The sequence below is a fragment of the Rhinoderma darwinii genome, chromosome 9, assembly GCF_050947455.1.
Source record: "Rhinoderma darwinii isolate aRhiDar2 chromosome 9, aRhiDar2.hap1, whole genome shotgun sequence".
Lineage (NCBI taxonomy): Eukaryota > Metazoa > Chordata > Amphibia > Anura > Rhinodermatidae > Rhinoderma > Rhinoderma darwinii.
This window is the reverse complement of record NC_134695.1, coordinates 57,915,873-57,936,629: the sequence shown is the minus strand read 5'-3', so window position 1 is coordinate 57,936,629 and position 20,757 is coordinate 57,915,873. Positions and strand designations below refer to the sequence as shown.

General features: G+C 39.5%; 1 protein-coding gene across 7 annotated transcripts in view; it reads left to right on the top strand.

Moving 5' to 3' along the window:
* Positions 1–20,757, top strand: part of CCDC73 (coiled-coil domain containing 73) — a 71,753-nt gene that overhangs the window by 18,471 nt on the left and 32,525 nt on the right. For 5 of the 7 annotated variants that reach the window (XR_012850571.1, XR_012850572.1, XM_075837763.1 and 2 more), the window contains exons 5-9: positions 741–776; positions 1,409–1,483; positions 5,062–5,100; positions 15,698–15,833; positions 18,522–18,601. Coding sequence is in view for 5 of the 7 variants with exons in the window: in XM_075837763.1 (XP_075693878.1) it covers positions 741–776; positions 1,409–1,483; positions 5,062–5,100; positions 15,698–15,833; positions 18,522–18,601 (366 nt within the window). In the remaining 2 variants the exon portion in view is untranslated. The remainder of the gene's footprint in view (positions 1–740; positions 777–1,408; positions 1,484–5,061; positions 5,101–15,697; positions 15,834–18,521; positions 18,602–20,757) is intronic. The other 2 variants (XM_075837760.1, XM_075837764.1) reach the window with 2 other exon arrangements.

Here is a 20,757-nt window from a genome sequence, read left to right as displayed (position 1 = left end):
GTTTTGTGCTAGGAAGGTTCTGATTATGGCATGGAAGGCCACGACCTGTCCGTGTCTGGAGCATTGGGTCCAATTAGTAAATAAATATGTACCTATGTACCAAAAACTGTATCTTAACAGGCGCTGCCCTGACAAGTTTGGGAAGATTTGGTCTAGATGGTTGGAGGCCTCGGACACTGCCGTTTATTGTTTGTTTGCCCTTCTGGATGGAATGGGAGCAATGCGGGATGACTGGAGCGCTTGGGTGAATGGTGTGTGCATGTGTGTTCTTTTAGTTGTTCTTAGGCATCTACTGTGGTTACCTCTTCTGCTACTTGTTAGCAGCAAAGTATATCCTGTATTGTGATACTCCTTTTATTTGTTCACTGCCTTCTCTGTACTTTGAATGTCTTGTAACCATGGTGCCTTGTTGTTCCAACCAGTTTACGGGTTGGTACTTATGTTGTATTTACTTGTACTTTGAAAATTAATAAATAAAACATTTAAAAAAAGAAAATGTTATATGTTTTGCATTTTACGGGCCGTGTTCCCATACTTTGCATGGGAGAACAAGCCGAAAATGCGGGCTGCGGCTGGCCGTGCCCGCAATCGCGGGCCCTGATTGCGGGCACGGCCGTGGGCATGAGGCCTTAGTGCCTAGAGATGAGCAAATCAATTATACACGACTAAAATCCTATTATCTTTATGGTCTCTAAGTTTTAGATTATCGTTCTCAGATTTTCTTCTTTTTTAAATTATAGTTTCAGACAAAGATGTGCTTGATTGAAGAGGAAAAGGTAAGTTTTCAAAAATTGTATTAAGAAGTTAGTATTTGCAAAATAGTATATGTATGTTCACATGCGGCAGATTTGTTGCAGATATTTCTGCAACTAAAATTCTGTTCTTTACTTCTGAATGTGGTTGTTTTTGCAGCATGTGAATCGATTTCTGAAAACCCCATTCAGATATATTGGACAGTAGCAGAAATTTCTGCAAGAAAACTTCTGCGTGTGAACTTATTTTTAATCTTGCTAGTTACACGGATGGGACCCTCTCTCTCTCAACATTTTAATAAAAAGAACACTAAGTAAAATTGATATACTATGTTATGCCTAGTGCAGGACCTGTTGAAGGGCTTTGCATGACACAAGGTTTCAAAAAACACCAATGGAGAGAATTTCTGTGTCATGCTCCAGCCCCTCAGGTCCTGCACTAAGTATAACAGTGTATCAGACTTACCTGGAGTGTTGCTTTAAGTGTATTCTAGATCAATATATCCCAGTGTAGATAAGTGATTCTCTTGCCTTTCAACGCTTCCAGCTGTGCACAAGTATTAAGAGCTTAGAAATCATACACATGTTTTATTATTTTGCCATTTTATGCAATTATGTCTCCTGTGTTATACCTTGTTTATTTTTCTTCACTTAAGGGTCGATTCCAGCTGGTTGCAGAAACAAAGGAAAGAGAGAATATTAGTTTAAGAGAAGATATAAAAGCATCTCAGGTGACATGTAGACTCATATAAATTAAAATAAATCTTTAACATGTCACTGGGATTTCAGAAGAAGTCATCGGAGGCCTGTCCCCTGTGCTTCTCTGATCACTGTGCCCCTAAATCTTCTGACTCTGGAGTTGAATCTGTAGTTAAATTTGCCATTCACTGCAATGGGCTTCATGCAAAGGAACTCTATGATCCATTCTTTTTAGCAAAAGTCATGGTCACAGAGCTCAAGTCCCTACCAATGATATCTTCTGACATGTCTAAACTGCAAATCCCTTTGTGAGAATTACCAAAACTATTATATAAAAGTCTCTTTGCTGCAGATTAATGATGTGAAATAAATTTTTTGCTACTGTATTCCAGTGTGGAAATTGCATTGATTTGAAGTTAGACGTTACACGTGCAGCCTCTCTGCTCCATTGTCCACATGGCAACACTTTAAAGGAGTATTCCCATGTCTGTTTCCGTAGCTCCTGCGTTTCGGAAACAGCGGAGCTCACTGTGCTTAAGGTAGTAGCGGAAACGGCATAGCAAAAGGTGCCGTGCTGTATCCAGAAAACCTGGCCACTTTGTCAGTCATTGGCCAGAGCCCAGTGGTAGTAGGTACGACAGGGGCCCCGTTTCAGAGATAGGTTTGGGTCCCAGAGGTGGGATCCACATCTATTGGGCATTTATGACATATCCTGTGGATTTGAACCAATTGCTTGCACGATATACAGCAATACTAATGTATTGCAGTATATTGTGATTTTTATGGGCTCCCTTAAAGCCAGGCTGTCATGAAAACCAACGATCGCGGGATGTCGGTGGCGACCATCCCCTCTTTCTAACCACTTAGATGTCGCGGTTGCTATTGACAGCATCTAAGGAGTTAAACTAGCTGGATCCGGCTTATTGTAGTGAAGTGTTGGCTGTAACATACTTCTGACACGCTCCACTTATGAAGTGGGCACAGCACATTAACCTGCTTCATACTTTCCCTCCTGGTGTCCGCCGTATATATATATACGGTGGATGTCCGGAAGGGGTTAATGTTCTTTTGGACTCATTAACAACACCGCTCAGACGCAAATCAAATATGATTTTTTTATTATAATTTTTTTATCCAATTTATCCATGTTTAATTTGTTCTTAGGTATGGCTAAGATTAAATAAACGAATCTTATTTATGTCTGTTAAAGGTATGCTATGCATTTAATTCTTATTCAAATTCTATTATATATAGATTGTTTTTCCTGTCACCCAGAACATGCTCAATCATCTTCTTAATGCTAGCTGCATTTTGGAAGCAAAATAAATGCCCTCACAAGGATGACCTTATTCGTGAGATCATTTAGGGTTTGTTTTGCCTTGTTCAGTTCATGCCAGAGCACAAGTGATGTATAGTGTATCTCATGGTCCGCTGCTCCTGGTACACAAGACACATGAGAAATTGATGATCAGCCTTTAAGTGAAAGAATGACATTTAATACTAAATGATATTCTGACCTGTAAATGCAACAATGATACCTGCCAAATAAAAATATAATGTTGGGCTCGTAAATAGTTGACCCATTCTTAAATGAGAATAATAAATATCAGGGAAAAAATGGACGTTTGGATTTTGTTGCTTTTCAACTCGAGCAAATGCATCAGAAAGAAAAATTAAGTTAATTTTGTAATTATTATGATTTTGGAAAAAGCATTCGTTATTTATACATCCTATTGGAAAAATATATATATAAGGCTTCTTTCACACTAGAGTTAGTGTACGTTTATCTCTCTTCCGTCAGTGAAAGAGAGGATTGAAAGTTTAAACGGAAAGCAACGATTCCGTTAGAATTACCATTGATTTCAATAGTAATTGTTTTGTTTCAGTTGCTTTCCGTTTGTCTCCGTTCCCCAGGTTTCCGTTTTATTTCACGGAAACAAAAGTTCTGCAGACTACACTTTTGTACTGTAAAAAAAAAAAACAACGGAAACATAGCAATCGGAGACAAACGGAAAGCAAATTAAACAAAAGAATTACTATTGAAATCAATGGTAATTCTAACGGTACCATTGCTTTCTGTTTAATCTTTTGATCCTGTCTTCCTCTGACGGAAGAGAGGTAAACGTATACGAAGGCTACTGTGAAAGAAGCCTAACTACTTAAAAATATTTAATTGCTGGGACATTATTAGTGTTTTGTTTTTTTTTGTTTTTTTATATGGTCGTTGGGAGGATTAGTAATTCAAGACGGCATTCAACTTACTGCAAACCTATTCACTTTCTATTGGGAAGTGCTTCATAGATCCTTGAGATTTAACATGTACTAGAATTGATTTGTAAATATACCAGAATTCTGTTGCAAATTGCATAGAAAAATAAATAAATTGGTTTTAGACACGTTTTAGGCTTCGTTCACATCTGTGTCAGGGCTCCGTTTTGGCATTCCGTCGGAGCTTCCCGTCAGAACGGAATCCCGTAGTCGGTATTCATTCCATCAAAACGACGGAACCCTTGCACAACTGAGACAAAATTATACCATTTGCACCGGATCCGTCACCATTGAATTCAGTGGTGATGCAAACGTAAACCTGTGGTTCCTTTCTGACGGAACGCCAAAACGGAGCCCTGACGCAGATGTAAACAAAGCCTTGTAACTTAGGAAAAAGCATAAGGGCAGTCCTAAAATGTACCAAATTTAGAAAAGACGTACTCCTAAAATCTTGGTGTATATATGCATCATCTAATAGGGGGTGTACGGAAGAGACAAATGTGTGAAAACGTATGCCAAATAGGTGTCGTTTGGCTGGGATATGTTGGGATACTGTAGCCCCAACTGTATTGAAAAGTGCAGTTGACTGTGCTTTTGAACACAACTGAGCCAGAGCGAAGAACAGCTAACAAGCAGCAGCTCCTACTCTGACACACTCAACATGACCGTGTATAACATGGTAACCCATTCATTTCAACTGGTGCCTTGTAATACCATATTTTATCAGCCAATGCTCGGGAAATGTGCAGCCACACACAACTTTTAGAGAATTAGACGGTATTAGAGAAGCCAGACCCTTGGCTAAGGAGGGGTCATCTATTTGAGAAAAGCCCCTTTAACTGATGTCACCCTGTAAAGTGCATAAAGAGCATTTCTACCCAAAACTAATAGCCATATATTAGTAAATTTTTAATGTTTTTTTTCTTTTCTTGCTGCTTGTCTATTTACTTGCAGCGACCATTTTTTGTAAATGTAAGAACCGGAAATACAGTCATATTGGTTGTCACTCAATGCAGGATAGCTATAGAAATGGTCCACATAGTTGTTTTCTGCCATCAGTATGTTTGTGTGTTAAGATGGCTATCCTCCCCTCTTACCCGCATGAGGGGGATTCTTGTGTATGAATTTGTATGCTTGTATAAAAAAATTACACCAATGAACATGTCGGTTTTATGAAAAATACATACAGGACGTCTTTATGGAAATAAATATATATACTTTATGTAATTTTACCCATAAAAATTATTGTAGTTTTCCGTACTTACGAATAAGCCTTTTTATTTTATTTTCTTTTACATAGAATTTGGCTTTGACCAACATATATTTACTTTTGCTCCTATAGATTTCTAAATACAACTTTCAGAAAGAAGTACATGAATTGGTGAGTAATCCCTATTTTATTATTTTACCTTACAAAATGCAGTAACAACAATACATTTTTTATTGTTAAACATGCAGTACCCAAGATTTTTCCAGTACTGCTAACTCTGTCAACTTCACTCACCCATATACTGATTGGTTTTAAACAGAGAATGTTACAAAAGAAGAGACCTATGTCCCTGATAGTTACTCTACTTGTATAAGGCCGGTTTCACACACAGCACTTCGCAGCTTTTTCCATGTCTTTTTATTCAGCGTTTTTTTGAGGGGGTTAAAACGCTGCATCCAGATGTTAGTTAACTGGTTCCCGACGGCAGAGGCTTTTGTTGGCTTCCCGATCGATCGGGCAGCTAAATGTCGGGTGCCTGGCAGTCAGTGACTGCCGGCACCCTGGAGAGAAAATAGGAGCGCTGCACCCCCTTCAAAACAGCTGATCGGCGGGGGTCCCAGGAGTCGGACCCTGACCAATCAGCTATTAATGGCCTATGCTGAAAATAGGCCATCAATTTTTAGGGACTGGAACACCCCTTTAAATGATTACAAATATGCGTCCTGACAAGGAGTATATAATCTGATAGCCAAATTTATGAAGAGTTGGAGTGCATTACTAAATTATGAAGTCTAAGTTACCAGTCTTTGCTTTGGGTGGTCCTATCTGATTAGGGAAAGACGAATAGAAAAAAAGGGAGTGACTGATACAACATTTCAAATATGGAAAGATTGATGAATTTATTTTTATGATAACATAAAGCTGTGAACCATAAAGCTCATGGTTTGTGAAATCTCAATATTTCAGTTCACAATTTATCCACAGCAGAGATTCAAAATTATTGAGATATTACAAAAGTAATTTAGACTTCAAAAGCAAATGTTAAAATATGTTAGTACTTGCATATAATAAAGGGGTTAAAGAGGACCTGTCAGTTCTCCTGACATTACCATTCCCCTCACAATGACCAGAAGAATACTATGGCCCAGTTTTTCTACGTTTCCAAGAGGAATAACAGATGCTGTTCGATGTAGCGGTGTACGGATTCAATAGAAAGTCTATGAGCCCATACCCCGCTACATCGGCTTTACGGAAACAGTCGAACAGAAACGAAGCAGCTGAGCGCTCACACGAGTGCTTCTGCCGCTTCGTCTTAGCGATTGGTGGGGGTCTCAGTGCTCGGACCCCCACCAATCCATACTTCTGACGTCACTATGACATGTCAGATGTTTGTTGAACGTTTAGTTACCCTTTAGTATTTGTTTTGGATATTCAAGTGTTAATGAGCAGGACCACAAAGTGAGTTAAGCTGAGCATACACTTGTGATTTTTGTTGTCTATGTTTTTTACATGAAAAGCCGTGTCAGACACTGACCAAAGAGCGATATCTATGAAACACTAGATCCGTCAGGTGCAGCCATTGCCTATAGTTGGAAAGTAATTTATGCCAAAGGACATATAGAAGCCCTGTTCAGGGGAAGGCAGAGATCGATCGTTAATATGTTGTTTGTCTTACAGGGGTCATCAGGGATGTAAATTATTATTTTTTTATTAGGGGCTGAAAATAAAATTAAAAATAAACCAAATAAGCAACACTTACCTACCCTTGCCCCCGGCGATCCAGCGCTGTCACTGCAGCGGCACTCGATTGTTTACAACCATCAGCGGGGCTCAGCATGTGTTCTATTTCTGCCATTATGCCAGAAGTTGGCTGCAGCGGTTACGTTCTATCTGCATGTAAACAGCCACCGGAAGTGCCGTTTCAGTGACCGTTCTGGATCTCCGGAGACAAGGGTAGGTATTTCTTCTTTGGTTTATTTATTTAATTTCCAGCCCGTAATAAAAATGTTCACATCACGGATAACTCCTTTATCTTATATTATTGTCCTTTATAACGACAACTGTCACAAACTAACTGTGAGTGACCAGTCATTCAGAAAATGGCCGACTGAAATGTCTAGTGTGTGGCGAGCTTTAGGTGAGTTTCGCATAGCGCAAATTTGATAGTGTCGGCCAAAACCAGTATTGGCTCCTAAAGAGGAAGTGTTCCTGGACATATTCTTAATTAACCCCTTCAGGAAACAGCCAATTTTTTCAAATGTGGCGTGTTACTATATGTGGTAATAACATTGGAATGCATTTACATATCTAAGCAATTCTGAGATTGTTTTCTCGTGACATGTTGTACTTTGTTAGTGAAAAAATTTGGTCGATAAATTCAGTATTTCTTTCTGAAAAACACCACAATTTTGAGAAACTGCAAAAATTTGCATTTTTCTAAATTTAAACATATCTGCTTGTAAAACAGATAGTAACACCACTCAGAATAGTTACTAGTTAACATTTCCCATATGTCTAATTTATGTTTGCATTGTTTTTTGATCGTCCTTTTATTTTTCTTGGACGTTACAAGGCTTTGAACTTTAGCAGCGATTTCTCATATTTTAAAGAAAATTTCAAAAGGCTATTTTTTTCAGGGACTAGTTCAGTTCTGAAGTGGCTTTGAGGGCTTTATATATTAGAAAGTCCCCATAAATCACTCCATTTTGAAAACTGCACCCTCAAAGTATTCAAATCAGCATTCATAAAGTGTTTTAACCCTTTAGGCGTTTCACATGAATTAAAGTAAAGTAGAGGTGAAATGTACACTTTTTTTTTTCTCCGAAATTCATTTGTAATAAAAAAAAATTCTGTGCCACAGAAGTGCAACTCAATATTTTATTGCCCAGATTCTGCAGTTTTTAGAAATATCCCACATGTCGCTCTAGTCTGGTTATGAACTGAAGCACGGGCCTCAAAAGCAAAGGAGCACCTAGTGGATTTTGGGCCTCCTTTTTAAAAAAAAATATATATTTTAGGCACCTTGTCAGGTTTGAAGAGGTCTTGTGGTCCCAAAACAGTGGAACCACCCCAAAAGTTACCCCATTTTGGAAACTACACCTCACAAAGAATTTATCTAGGGGTATAGTTAGCATTTTGACCACAGAGGTTTTTCGCTAAATATATTGGAATTAGTCTGTAAAATTGAAAATCAATTTTTTTTCAGTAAAAACTAATTTTTATTATTTACAAGGAATAAAGAAGAAAATGCTCCCCAACATTTGTAAAGCAATGTCTTCCAATTACGGCAATACCCCATATGTGGTAATAAACTGCTGATTGGACCTGCAGCAGGGTTCAGAAGGGAAGGAGCGCCATTTGGATTTTGGAGCACGGATTTTGCTGGAATGGTTTTCCGTGCCATGTCGCATTTGCAACCCCCTGGAGGGACCAAAACAGTGGAAACACCCCAAAAGTTACCCCATTTTGGAAACTACACCCCTCAAGGAATTTTTCTAGGGGTAAAGTTATCATTTTGACCCCACAGGTCTTTTGCAGAATTTATTAGATTTAGGCAGCGAAAATGAATATCAAAATTTTTTACACCAAAATGTTGAATTTTCTCATTTTCACAAGGGATAAAAGAGAAAAAACACCCCAACATTTGTAAAGCAATTTCTCCAGAGTATGGAAATACCCCACATGTGGTCATCCATTTTTTTAATTAGAAGTGAATTAACTCTTTCAGGACTGATCCATTTTTTGCTTTCTTATTTTCGTTTTTCACTACCCGCAATCCAAGAGCCATAACTTTTTTTTTTCCGTCAATAGTGTGTTGTAAGGGCTTATTTCTAGCGGGAGGAGTTGTAGTTTCTATTGACACCATTTAAAGTACCATAAAATGTACTGGGAAACTGAAAAAAAATTCTTTGCGGGCTAAAATTGGAAAAAACTGTGATTCTTCCACTTTTTGGGGGTTTCGTTTTTACACCTTTCGCCGTGCGGTAAAAACTGAAACTTTATTTTATTCTGCGGCTCAATACAATTATGGTGATACCAAATTTATATCGTTTTTTTGATATTTTACTACTTTTACAAACAAAAATCTATTTGTTTAAAATAAAAAATTGTTTTGTTTCACCACATTCTGAGAGCCGTAGATTTTTTATTTTTCGGTCCATTGAGCGGTGTGAGGGCTTATTTTTTGCGCGATGAGCTGTAGTTTTTATTGGTACCATTTTTTTGTACATAAAAAGTTGCATTAAATTTTTTTTTAGAGCTAAGGTGACAAAAAAACAGCGATTTTGGCGGTTTAATTTCTTTATTTAATTTTTACTATGGTATATTGTAATAGTTCAGACTTTTACGGACGTAGCGATACCAATTTTGTTAATTTTTTTACATTACTTTAGAAGAAAAATGGGGAAATGCAGGTTTTTAAAAACGTTTACAATTTTTTTTTAACTTTAATTCTTTTACACGTTTTATTAGTCCCTTTAGGGGACTTTAACAAAGGATCATTGGATCGCTGGTACAATACACTGGAATACTAATGTATTGCATTAGTGTATTGTTAATTTTACAGGCTTCTGTAACAGCACGATCGCTGTTTCTGTCTATTAGTCCCGGGTGTCAGCTGTAATACACAGCTGACACTCCCAGCGTATGGAGCAAGCTGAGCACGTGAGCCGGCTCCATACATCAACCCCTGCACCACAACGTGCTATTAAGTCCTAGTGCGCAATGGGGTTAATTCACTACGGATGGTTCAAAGTGAAAATGGCAATTTTCCCCTGATATGCCAATTTAAGGCACAATATGTTGTGCCCAGTTTGTGCCACTAAAGACAAATACCTCATAAAACGGTGATGCCATAAAAATGTGGCGCAAACTGCTGTTTGGGCACGCTGCCGGACTCCGAATGGAGGGAGCACCATTTTGCTTTTGGAGCGCAGATTTTGCTTGGTAGTAGTTGTTTGGGGTTTTACTGGTATTTCAGTTTATAATGTGGGGGCATATGTAATCTGTGCGGAGAACATCAGGGTATAATAATGCCGTAAATAAATAATAATTCATAGATATGTGGCCAGTGTCGCACTGATAAATGGCGCCCGATCTTATCCGCTTTTGGAACGCTCTGCACATTTTGCATCGCCATATTCTAAGAGCCAGAACTTTGCTATTTATTTTCCGGAGCTGTGTGAGGGCTTTTTTATTTATTCTGTAGTTTTCTGTCGTTTTCATTGGTACCAAATTTTGTTTTTTTTTTGGTTTTTTCTTTAAATCACTTTTTATTCCATTTTTTTTTGCAAGCCAGGTGACCAAAAACCAGCAATTCTGACCATGTTTTTTAGTTTTGTTTTTTTCAGCATTCACCGTGCGCTATAAATGACAATTTTACTTTATTCTGCGGGTCGGTACGACTACGGCGATACTATATGTCTATATACTGCTGCTCCTCCTAGGCTTCCGTACATGGCAACCCGGAGTCCATTCTCTGCCCTCCAGTTGCCATGACAAGCATTGGCAGCCACCACAATCACTTTGGGGGGGGGGGGGGGGCTGCCGATATGCTTCAAACCCCTTAAATGCTGTGATCGCAAATGGTCACCGCATTTAAGGGGTTAATTGCCGAAAGCGGCGATGGTCTGCTGACCAGCAAGACTGGAGTGTCAGCTGTCGGGACAGCTGACCTCCCGGTTCCCAGACACTGTGCGTTAGGACAGTGTGCGCCGGGAACCGGTCCGCAACTGTACTTCCTGGTGCGGGAAGCAACCCCTCTCCAGGACGTACAGTTGCGGCGTAGCGCGGGAAGAGGTTAAACAGCCAGTTCATAAACATTTTCTTTGCTTTAATATAATGGGTTACATCTTTGCATGTATTTGCATCATTTTTCTTATGACGACGTGTCTCATCAATAATTGAGACCTATCAATTATTTTCCAGCTTTCCATAATTTATTAGTATCATTTGAAAGTTGTGCAAGGAAAATAATTGAATGAAAACAAAACTCCCTGTGAATCCTTGCAGCAGGTCTTGTCTTTAGCGGTAATGACGGATATGAAAAGCTTCACATTGGACACACTGCCAAGCTTGATTGAATAAAAGCTGCAAAGAGTCTTCTGCTCGGCTAGAAAGAAAAACAATAATATTGTCAGACTATTACAAACAGGGATTTTAATTAACCGGCTCAGAAATAAATGTCTGATTTAGCTTTAAGTACCCTGACATTTTGGCCGAAATCATCTTTAACGCTTGACTGGTTTTACACAGAATATGGCCAAATTGAATAACTCGTCCTTTGACCTGAAAGGAAGTTAAACATCAACACCCAATATAACATAAACATATCTTATGTGTTAATAATTTCAGACCATTGTGCATCTTAAATCTACACTTCATGTTTACCATGCACAGAAGCTCTGTTTATTTACAACCAGTTACAGAAAAAATTTAACCGAGACCGTAAAATAATCCAGCGTTAATGTGATTTGACATCTGACTTGCGATTATAAAAAAAACTTTTCGCAAAACATTGAGATTACAGAATAACTTTGCTGCTTACTTTTTGTACGTTTTTCAGTTTGTCATACGCCAGGTTAAAAACGTTTTCCGGAATTTAAATATTGATGCCATATCCTTATGGTTGGCCATCAATGTTTGATTAGGGGGTCTGAACCCCGGGACCCCCACTGTTCAGCAGTATGAAGGGTCCATTCCACATTCCCTTTAATGATTACAAAGGAGCAGCGGGTTGTCTGTATGGGCGGCTGTGCTGGGACTGCAGCTTAGTCCCATTTACTTGTCAGGTATGCCACAAGCATTTTTTTCTGCTGATCCGCGAGGGCCCCAGAGGTCAAACGCCTACAAATCCAACATTGATGGCCTACCATTAGGATATACCATCAATATTTGTGTCCCAGGAAAACCCTTTTAACTGCAGCATCACTGCCGCTGCATCACCTCTGCTGCCAGGAATTGACATACAGATATAAATATCCGTAATATGTGTCACACAAATGTCGTAAAATATGCGTTAAACTTTTTTTCAGATTTCATTGACCTTTATGGGAAGGTTATATCCATAATCTGACATTTATGTAGTGGTCCATTGACTAATACTTGCTCTGGTATTAGAGAAAAACAAAACCAACTATGTATGATCCCAAGGTATAATTGTGCACATTGTCTCCATTATACTCCATTTGGCTTTGTTGCTGTGTTTCCTCCACATAAAGTTCCTGTGCAGCTTCCTTAATCTGGGCAGAAGCTTTTTCCTAGATTATCTATAGTACACCTATGCCTATGTCAGGTAGAAAACATAAGTAGCTTTACTTTGGATTCGAAATGGAGTTAAAGAAAGTGTTGTAACATTAATTCTACTTGATGTATCTGTGGTCTAAATTCTGTGAATATTATACATTGACTTATAGTTATGGGAATGTCTGTCATGTAATTGGAATGTGTAATATTCTTTTCCTATCATAATTGCAATGTGTGATTCACTATACCCATTCCCATCAATTCCTGAAGACACCCCACCCTGAGCACTTCTAATTTTTGCTATAATCATTTTGCAGGAGAGGTACTGGAGGTGAGAAAGAAGCAAGAAGTTTGTACCCCTTTAAGGCCTCATGCACACGACTGTAGCCATGTGCACGGCCGTGATTTTCGGGTCGGCCGGCCGCGGAGTCCATTATTTCCTATGAGCCTGGACCGCAGAACACGGCCATAATAAGACATGTCCATTCTTTCTGCGGTCCAGGCTCCTGGGCCATGCACGGACCGTGAAAACGGTCGTGTGCATGGGGCCGCAATTCTCCCGTGGATTTTCGGGGGAATTGCGGCAGCAAAAGCATGTTCGTGTGCATGGGGCCTAAGTGTTAGGCCCCAAGCAAACAAACGTAAAAATTGTCCATAATTGCGGACCGTAATTACGGACCCATTCACTTCTATTGACCGCGGACAGCTTCTCATATATTTACGGGGTGTCCGGGCCGTGGAAGTGTACCACAAAAGATAGGACATGACTGTTCTTTTGCTTTTTACGAGCCCTGCTCCCATACTTTGTATCGGAGCCTGAGCCGAAAATACGAGTGGATGTCCGCGGCCGGCCACGCTTGTAATTGTGGGCCGTGATAACGGGCACGGCCGTGTGCATGGGGCCTTAGAGAGGATCTCTCACTAGTTTAGTAATGCCCAATCTCCTAACTAATCTAATGCGCTGTCCCACAGATAATCCCAGTGAAAATTACATCCCAAAAAGTTTTATTTTAAAAGTGATGAGCTTATTTCTAAATATGTAAATGAGACTATACACATCGCCTCAGCGCTCATCTAGGGACTGTCTTCCTGGATGAGCACTGAGTCGCTGTGTTGAAGGAGCTGCGGCCAGAAGTGTAAACACCGTGTGATCTGGCGATTGAAACAGAGATCACGATGTGCAGGGAAGGGGAGAAGCTGATTGGACAGCGTCATATAGCCAACACAAACACTGCCCAAAGAGAGAGCAGCATTATCACCCCTTTGGCTAGCATAGCCTCATTTGCATATTTAGAAATCCGCTCATAACTCAAAATAATAAACTTTTTGGGAAACAACTTTCACTGGAATTATCAGTGTGACAGCGCCTATTAGGAAATTGAGCATTACTAAATTAGTGACAAATCCTCTTTAAGGCAATGCTAACTTGATTCAGAACTGAATGAGAAAAAAATGGAAAAACTGAACAGCTATCGTCCATATATAACATTAGAACCACAGGTGAAGTGAATAACATTGATTATCTGGTTACAATAGCGCCTGACAAGGGGTGGGATATATTAGCGAACAAGTGAACAGTCCGTTCTTGAAGTTGATGTGTTGGATGTAGGAAAAATGGGCAAGTGTAAGGCTGTGTTCACACGACCATGTTACGTCCGTAATGGACGGAACGTATTTTCGGCCACAAGTCCCGGACCGAACACAGTGCAGGGAGCCGGGTTCCTAGCATCATAGTTATGTACGATGCTAGGAGTCCCTGCCTCGCTGCAGGACAACTGTCCCGTACTGAAAACATGATTACAGTACGGGACAGTTGTCCTGCAGCGAGGCAGGGACTCCTAGCATTGTACATAACTATGATGCTAGGAGCCCGGCTCCCTGCAGTGTGTTCGGTCCGGGATTAGCGGCCGAAAATACGTTCCGTCCATTACGGACGTAACATGCTCGTGTGAACCCAGCCTTAGGATCTGAGTGAGTTTGACCAGAGCTAAATTGTGATGGCGAGATGCATGTTCAGAGCATCTCTGAAAAAGCAGGTCTTGTGGGGTGTTCTCGATATGCAGTGGTTAGAACTTACCAAAAGTGGTCCAAGGATGGAAAAATGGTGACTAAGGCTTATTGAAGCATGTGGGGAACGAAGGCTAGCCCGCTGTAGCACAGATTGCCGAAAAAGTTAATGCTGGCTATGATAGAACAGTGTCTGAACATACAGAGGGTCACAGCTTGCTGCGTTTGGGACGGTGTAGCCTCAGACTGGCCAGAGTGCCCATGCTGCCCCATGTCTACCGCCGAAATGACGAATTCAATAAAGTGTACTGGAGTCCTAATACCCATTTTACAGAGGTCTTGAAGACTTGCTGTAAGCTGAAACAAACCCTATGGCAGAGAAAACCATACATTTCTTCTTGGTACCGTCAATCTTCAGCTGGACTTCGTAAAAAGGGGAGAGATTTCCTTGCCTAGTCTGCATTGCAGACGGAGCATCTTTCCTCTAGGATACTTTTTTGTTGTCGTTGTTAATGGGACAATCATGATCAATGAAGAGGATAGATAGAAACATTGTACTTTCTGACCGTATTCTATATTGTGGGTTATTTTAAATGTCAGTCTTCCTTTAAGACAATATTTACTGGATGCACTTCTGAGGTTTGATATCTTGCACCACTTTTTTACTTGCACGCTGTCCATAAGATGAATTGTGTTTATCATGAATTGGAACTTTCTTAAGAGACACCTTGAGAGAAGTACAACCAGGACTATATTACTGCCAGGACAAGCTCATTTTCTAGATGTTGTAATTGCCCTAAGTATTATATTACCAATTTTATTATGTAATTAAAGAATGTCAATGAAAACTGGCTCACAGTACATTCAATGTGAGAGTCGGAGGTAATTTAAAAAGAAAAAAAAGTTGTTTCCTTGCTTATGATGATATTCCCTTTATTGCACTGTGTTTAATTTCATACCTTATAAAACATGAAAAATGAACATTGCCCATTCTTCTCTTCCTATGTTATGTTACCCATTCCATTTGATTACAGTCCCTTTTTATCGCTGATCTTTATGCCTGCGTAGTTCTTTTTAAACCTCAAAAACTAGCCAATGAAAAAAATAAACTATGTTTTATTTAATAGATAGTTAATAGAAAATTGTGATAGTGTTTAACAAGCATCAGGTCGAGAGTAATTAAATGAGATCAGAGAGTTATTTTTCAATCTAAGGACATAAAAATACAAGAATGTAGTGTTGTAAGAGGTGATGCTTGGATAAGACCATTTGTGTATTTTAATCCGTATACTTACCTGCATGCACACTTTATTTATACTTTTTTATTAATTACAAAAAACAAGTAAATTAAGATCCTATAAGATTGAGTCAAGAACCCCATATCGCATAGTTGTTGTATGACTTTTTTGAGTATGTATAATTAGTCGTTTTTAATTCATTATGGTTTGATATCCTAAAAGGAGACCGTGATTATTCACTTATACCCATCCCTGTTGACGGTATGATATTTTTCATACAGGAACAGAAACTACAATTGCACATATTAGCAAAGGAAGATCACATTAAACAACTCAGTGAATGTAAGAAATGCATTGGAAATGTGACACAGCAGTTTGGAATGATAAAAGAGGTGCATGAAAAGCTGGAGCAAACGGGTAAATCCTGTATAGTAAAACTGCATTCAATTGTATGACGTCTGTTCATCGTGGATTTTATTCAACCTAATTAATGTCTCAACAAATTCCATAATTGAATCTAGAAACTCTTCACAGCCAGCATTGTACTTGCAGTGCTTTTTCTTCTACTTAGTCCCTGCTCACATTACCATTAGATTCTATTCCGTCCGGTTTCTGTTGCTTTTTGACGGCAAGAATAGTTTTGATGGTCCTTTTTTTTTTTCCTTGTAAAAAAAAGGAAACCCGACAGATACTTGACTGATCCAATAGGAGTTGTTAGGGTCTGTTTCGCAAAAGATTCGTCATAACGGTCATTGCTCCATTAAAGGGGTTTTCCAGTTCCTTAACATTGATGGCCTATTCTTGGGATAAGCCGTAAATATTAGTTTGATAGGGGTCCGACTCACGGCACCCCAGCCTATTCGCTTCATTGTTTACCAGGCCCAGCTTCATACTTATAGTAGCAGCTGTGCCTGATACTAAAATTCGCTACAGCTTCGTCCTAGTGAATGGGACGGAACTGTAAAACCAGGCACAGCTGTTCCTAAAAGTGCGGAGCTGGGCTGTACAAGGCATTGTAAAAAAATTAAGGGGATGCTGCTCTCGCCAGAGCGCCAGGGCTTCTTCAAACAGCCGATCATTGTGGGTGCCAAGAGATGGACCCCCACCGATCAATTGATGGCCGATCCTAAGAAGAGGCCATCAACTTTAGATAACCCCTTTAATAATGGAAGCCATGACATTAATGTGAACAGAGCCTCAGGGTCACACAATTACTTGTGATGTGTGTCTGTGCCGCCCAGGAGTCATTGCGCATTTTTGCCTAATCAATACAGATGACACCCAGCTATGCAGTGTATTACAGATTATAAATTGCAGGCTGACCTAGACACAATGAGGAATATTTATATAAGCTGTATCCTTATGCCAACCATGTCGTAAAACGTTGCACAAATGTTACATTTGCTTGTGTAGAAATGTCTGACCTGGACTAAGGCTGTGTTAACATCACCGAGTTGACTGCGCTATTGATTCCGTACAAAACAACTGGACCCTGGCACAACGGTGACAGACGGAAACCATTAGCTAGGTTTCCGTCACCATTGAGTTCAATGGTGGGAGAAACGGAAGCTGAGGTTTCCATTTTGACTTTCCGCTGAGGGGTTAACCCGACGGAAACCTCAAACGGAACCCATCAGCGGAAACGAACAGTGATGTGAACGGGCCCTAAGCTGTCAGGTTTTGGGGCTGAAACTGCTGCGGGCAATTTAGAAATTTTAGAGCACATTTACAACATTTTGAGCGGTGCCCCCAAAGTGTAAACTGTCAGGCTTGAGGAAAACCAGCGCATTATATATGTAAAATATTGTGTCTAATCATCACTAGGGGTCAGAAAGGATTTTTTTCCTTTTCCGGGAAAATTAGGCCCATGCATTATAGGGATTCTACACCTTCCTCTGTATTAACCTTGGTTATGAAAGATTATTTTTCCTTTTCTATCTATATGTTGTCTCATCCATTGTGTATGTAGAGGATCTACTTTTGAGAAGTAATCCCATAAATAAAGGAGTATGATTGTCAGTTGATTGGCCTGAAAGAGTTTGTCCTACAATTTTTAATATAATTTTTTTTTTATAGATAACGCAAAAAAGAACAATTTCACAAATTCATATATGTCTAGATATTGTTAAATATTGGTTATGGTGCCCCGTAGTTTTATTTTGATTCCCTCTCAGAACATCCACCTAATGTGTCCAGTGCTGGTGGTCACACATGCTCAGTAGCTCAATCTCCCTGCCTGGATCTTCTTGTACACACGCGGCAAACTAATTCCTACCTTTTATGCAGGCCAGCCAATAAAAATTGGCGCAATAGAAGCAGCTTGTTTTCACCTGGACACGTTGTTTTCATATCTACACGTAGGAATGTTTTATTGTTTTTTAAATGATTCTAATTAATGAAGACATTTTTATGCTTTGTGTAATCTAACCGAGAATTTTAATATTTAATTGTGAGACAACCCTAAATGATTTTTTTTAACCACACAGTTATTACATACTAGTATCACATAGTTGAGAACCTTCTAAAATAATTTCCTGGGGCTCTTTTTTTTGCAGATACAACATATTTAAGCCTTTCAAGTGAAATACTTTGTTACCTCGTCGTCATATGAATTGTAACTTTAAGGCTTCGTTCACATCTGTGTCGGGCTTCTGTTCGAGGGTTCCGCCAGACCTTTCCATCAGGGTAACCCACAAAGGGAAACCATAGCTTTCCATTAGCATTACCATTTTTTTCATTGGTAATGCGTCCGTTGCTAATGGTTTCCATTTGACTCTGTTCCGTAAAGTTTACGTTTTTTTAATGGAATCAATAGCGTAGTCTACTGCGCTATTGATTCCGTGCAAAAAAACAAATAAAAACCGAGACCTTACAGAACAGAGACAAGTGGAAACCATTAGCAAGGGAAGCATTACCATGGAAATTAATGGTAATGCTAACAGAAAGCTATGGTTTCTAATTGGTGGGTTCCCCTGACGGAAAGGTCTAACGGAACCCACTAACGGAACCCGACGCAGATGTGAGCAAAGCCTTATTTATGTATCAGAAAACTGAACCGTTTCTGACCGAGTTGAATTTGTGGTTTTCTTCTATTTATTTTTTCAGTCCAGACAGCAATTCAAAACAATAAAAAGGTGAACATTGAAATTAACCAAAAAAAGAACGAGATCGAACATCTAAAAGAGGTAAAAGCCAAGTAAATAATGAACTTGCTAGAAATGTCATCATTAACCCCTTCCTGCCACAGCCATTTTTTCAGATTTTCACTTTTGTTTTTTCCATCAATATTGCCGTATAAGGGCTTGTTTTTAGCAAGATGAGTTGTAGATTTTCAGAGCACCATTTATTGTACCAAATAATGTATTGGGAAATTGGTAAAAAAAATATTTGTGGGGTAGAATAAGAAAAAAACAGCAATTCCTCAATCTTTTGGGGAGCTTTGTTTTTACAGCCTTCACCATGCGGTAAACATGTTAACGTTACGATCAATACGGTCAATACGATTACGGCGATACAAAATTGCTAACGTTTTTTTTATGTTTTCCTACTTTTACAAGGAAAAATCTGATAGTTAAAAATAAAATGTGAGTTTTGTCGACCATACTCTGAGAGCCATAACTTCTTATTTTTCTGTCAATTGAGTGGTGTGAGGGCTGAGTTTTTTTCGGGGTGAGCTGTAGTTGGGGGGCATGAGACTTTCTGATCACTTTTTATAATGTTTTTTCTTGTGGGAGATAAAGTGACCAAAAAACAGCGTTTCTGTAGTTTTTTATTTATGTTTTACGACGTTTACCGTGCGCACTAAATAATGATATATTGTAATGGCTCAGACTTTTACGGACGCGTCGATACCAGTTATGTTAATTTTTCATTTTTTTACGTTGTGCTTGAGGGAAAACGAGAAAAGGTGTTTTTTGTTTTTTTTTTATTTAAATTGTATTCTGTTTTACAGTTTTTTTTACTTCTTTTTTTTTTTTTTTTACTTAAACCTGCGATGGTTGGATCGCTCGCATGATGTACTGCAATACTAATGTATTGCAGTATATCGTGGTACTAACACACTCCTATAAAGATGGCAGACCTGGGGGCCTTAATCAGGCACCCAGGCTGCCATGCCAACCAACGACACCATGCGTTCACGTCCGGGGGGCCGTTGCAACGTTACAGGGGTCTGCCCCCTGTTGCTAGTCATTTAAATTCCGCAGTCACTATTGACCGCAGCATTTAACGGGTTAAACTAGCGGGATCCAGCTCGTTATCCTGAAGTGTCAGCTGTAACACACAGCCGACACACTTGTTCTATGGAGCGGGCTCAGCCTGTGAGCCCGCTCCATACTCCACCCCCCCCACCCGATGTTCGCCGCATATATACGGTGGATATCTGGAAATGGTTAAACTTCTCATACACATATGTACAGTATTTCATCGGTGCATTCCTTCATCTTAATTAGGATTTGTGCTCAATCGGTTACGTATAGTTGTTGGCAGACCACATTAGCCACTAATTCCTAGGTGAGAAAAAGAAGACGGCTCAATTTTTGTGATTGTACTGCTTATCCTGGAATGAGCACTACCATTGGTACATGCCAATTATATTATATTTAGTTCTGCTTAAAAGGACGAAGTGATGACATTTACCTAATGGGAGACTGACCCATCCATCCAACTCCTGTCCCATCAAAGGTTCAGGCTGCGGCTCTGTCCCTCCCTGATTCTTTACACTGCAGATCTTCTTCCTCTGACTGGTTGTTCTGTATAAGCATAAGCCCACCACAAACTCGCCATGTAATTCAGTGCAAACAGAGCTGATTTCCGTTACAACAAGGATAGAACGATTATAAACCACATGTAACCCATTCTGGTGATCCACTTTAATTTTCAAGGTTGAAGTAAAGTATTTTGCGTCAAATTTTAATTTCTAGAATGGAAATCTAAGCATACATGTTTACGGAGGAGTCACCTCATGCTTGGGCCCATTGGGAGCACCCACTAGTCTAAAGTCAATGTGTTTTCTGCCATTATAAGTACTGATTTTTTTATTAATTTGAAAAACATAATTTCACTTTTAATCGAATCTGTGATATATTTATGCTGCCCTGTCTGAGGTTAGCATGAAGAAATGACAGACACGCAGACTTCAGCTGTCTGTCACTTATTAGGTAAATCGCCGCAGTTTAGGATAACTTACATTCTATAGTTGCCTAATGTGATGCAGGGCTTTGTTCCAATGATATTTATATTTTCATGCTGCCCCCACCCCCCAACAGCTGATTATTGTGCGTAGGGAGAAAAGTGTCAATCAGCGACTGGAGGGGGCGCATGAATATATGAATATCATTGG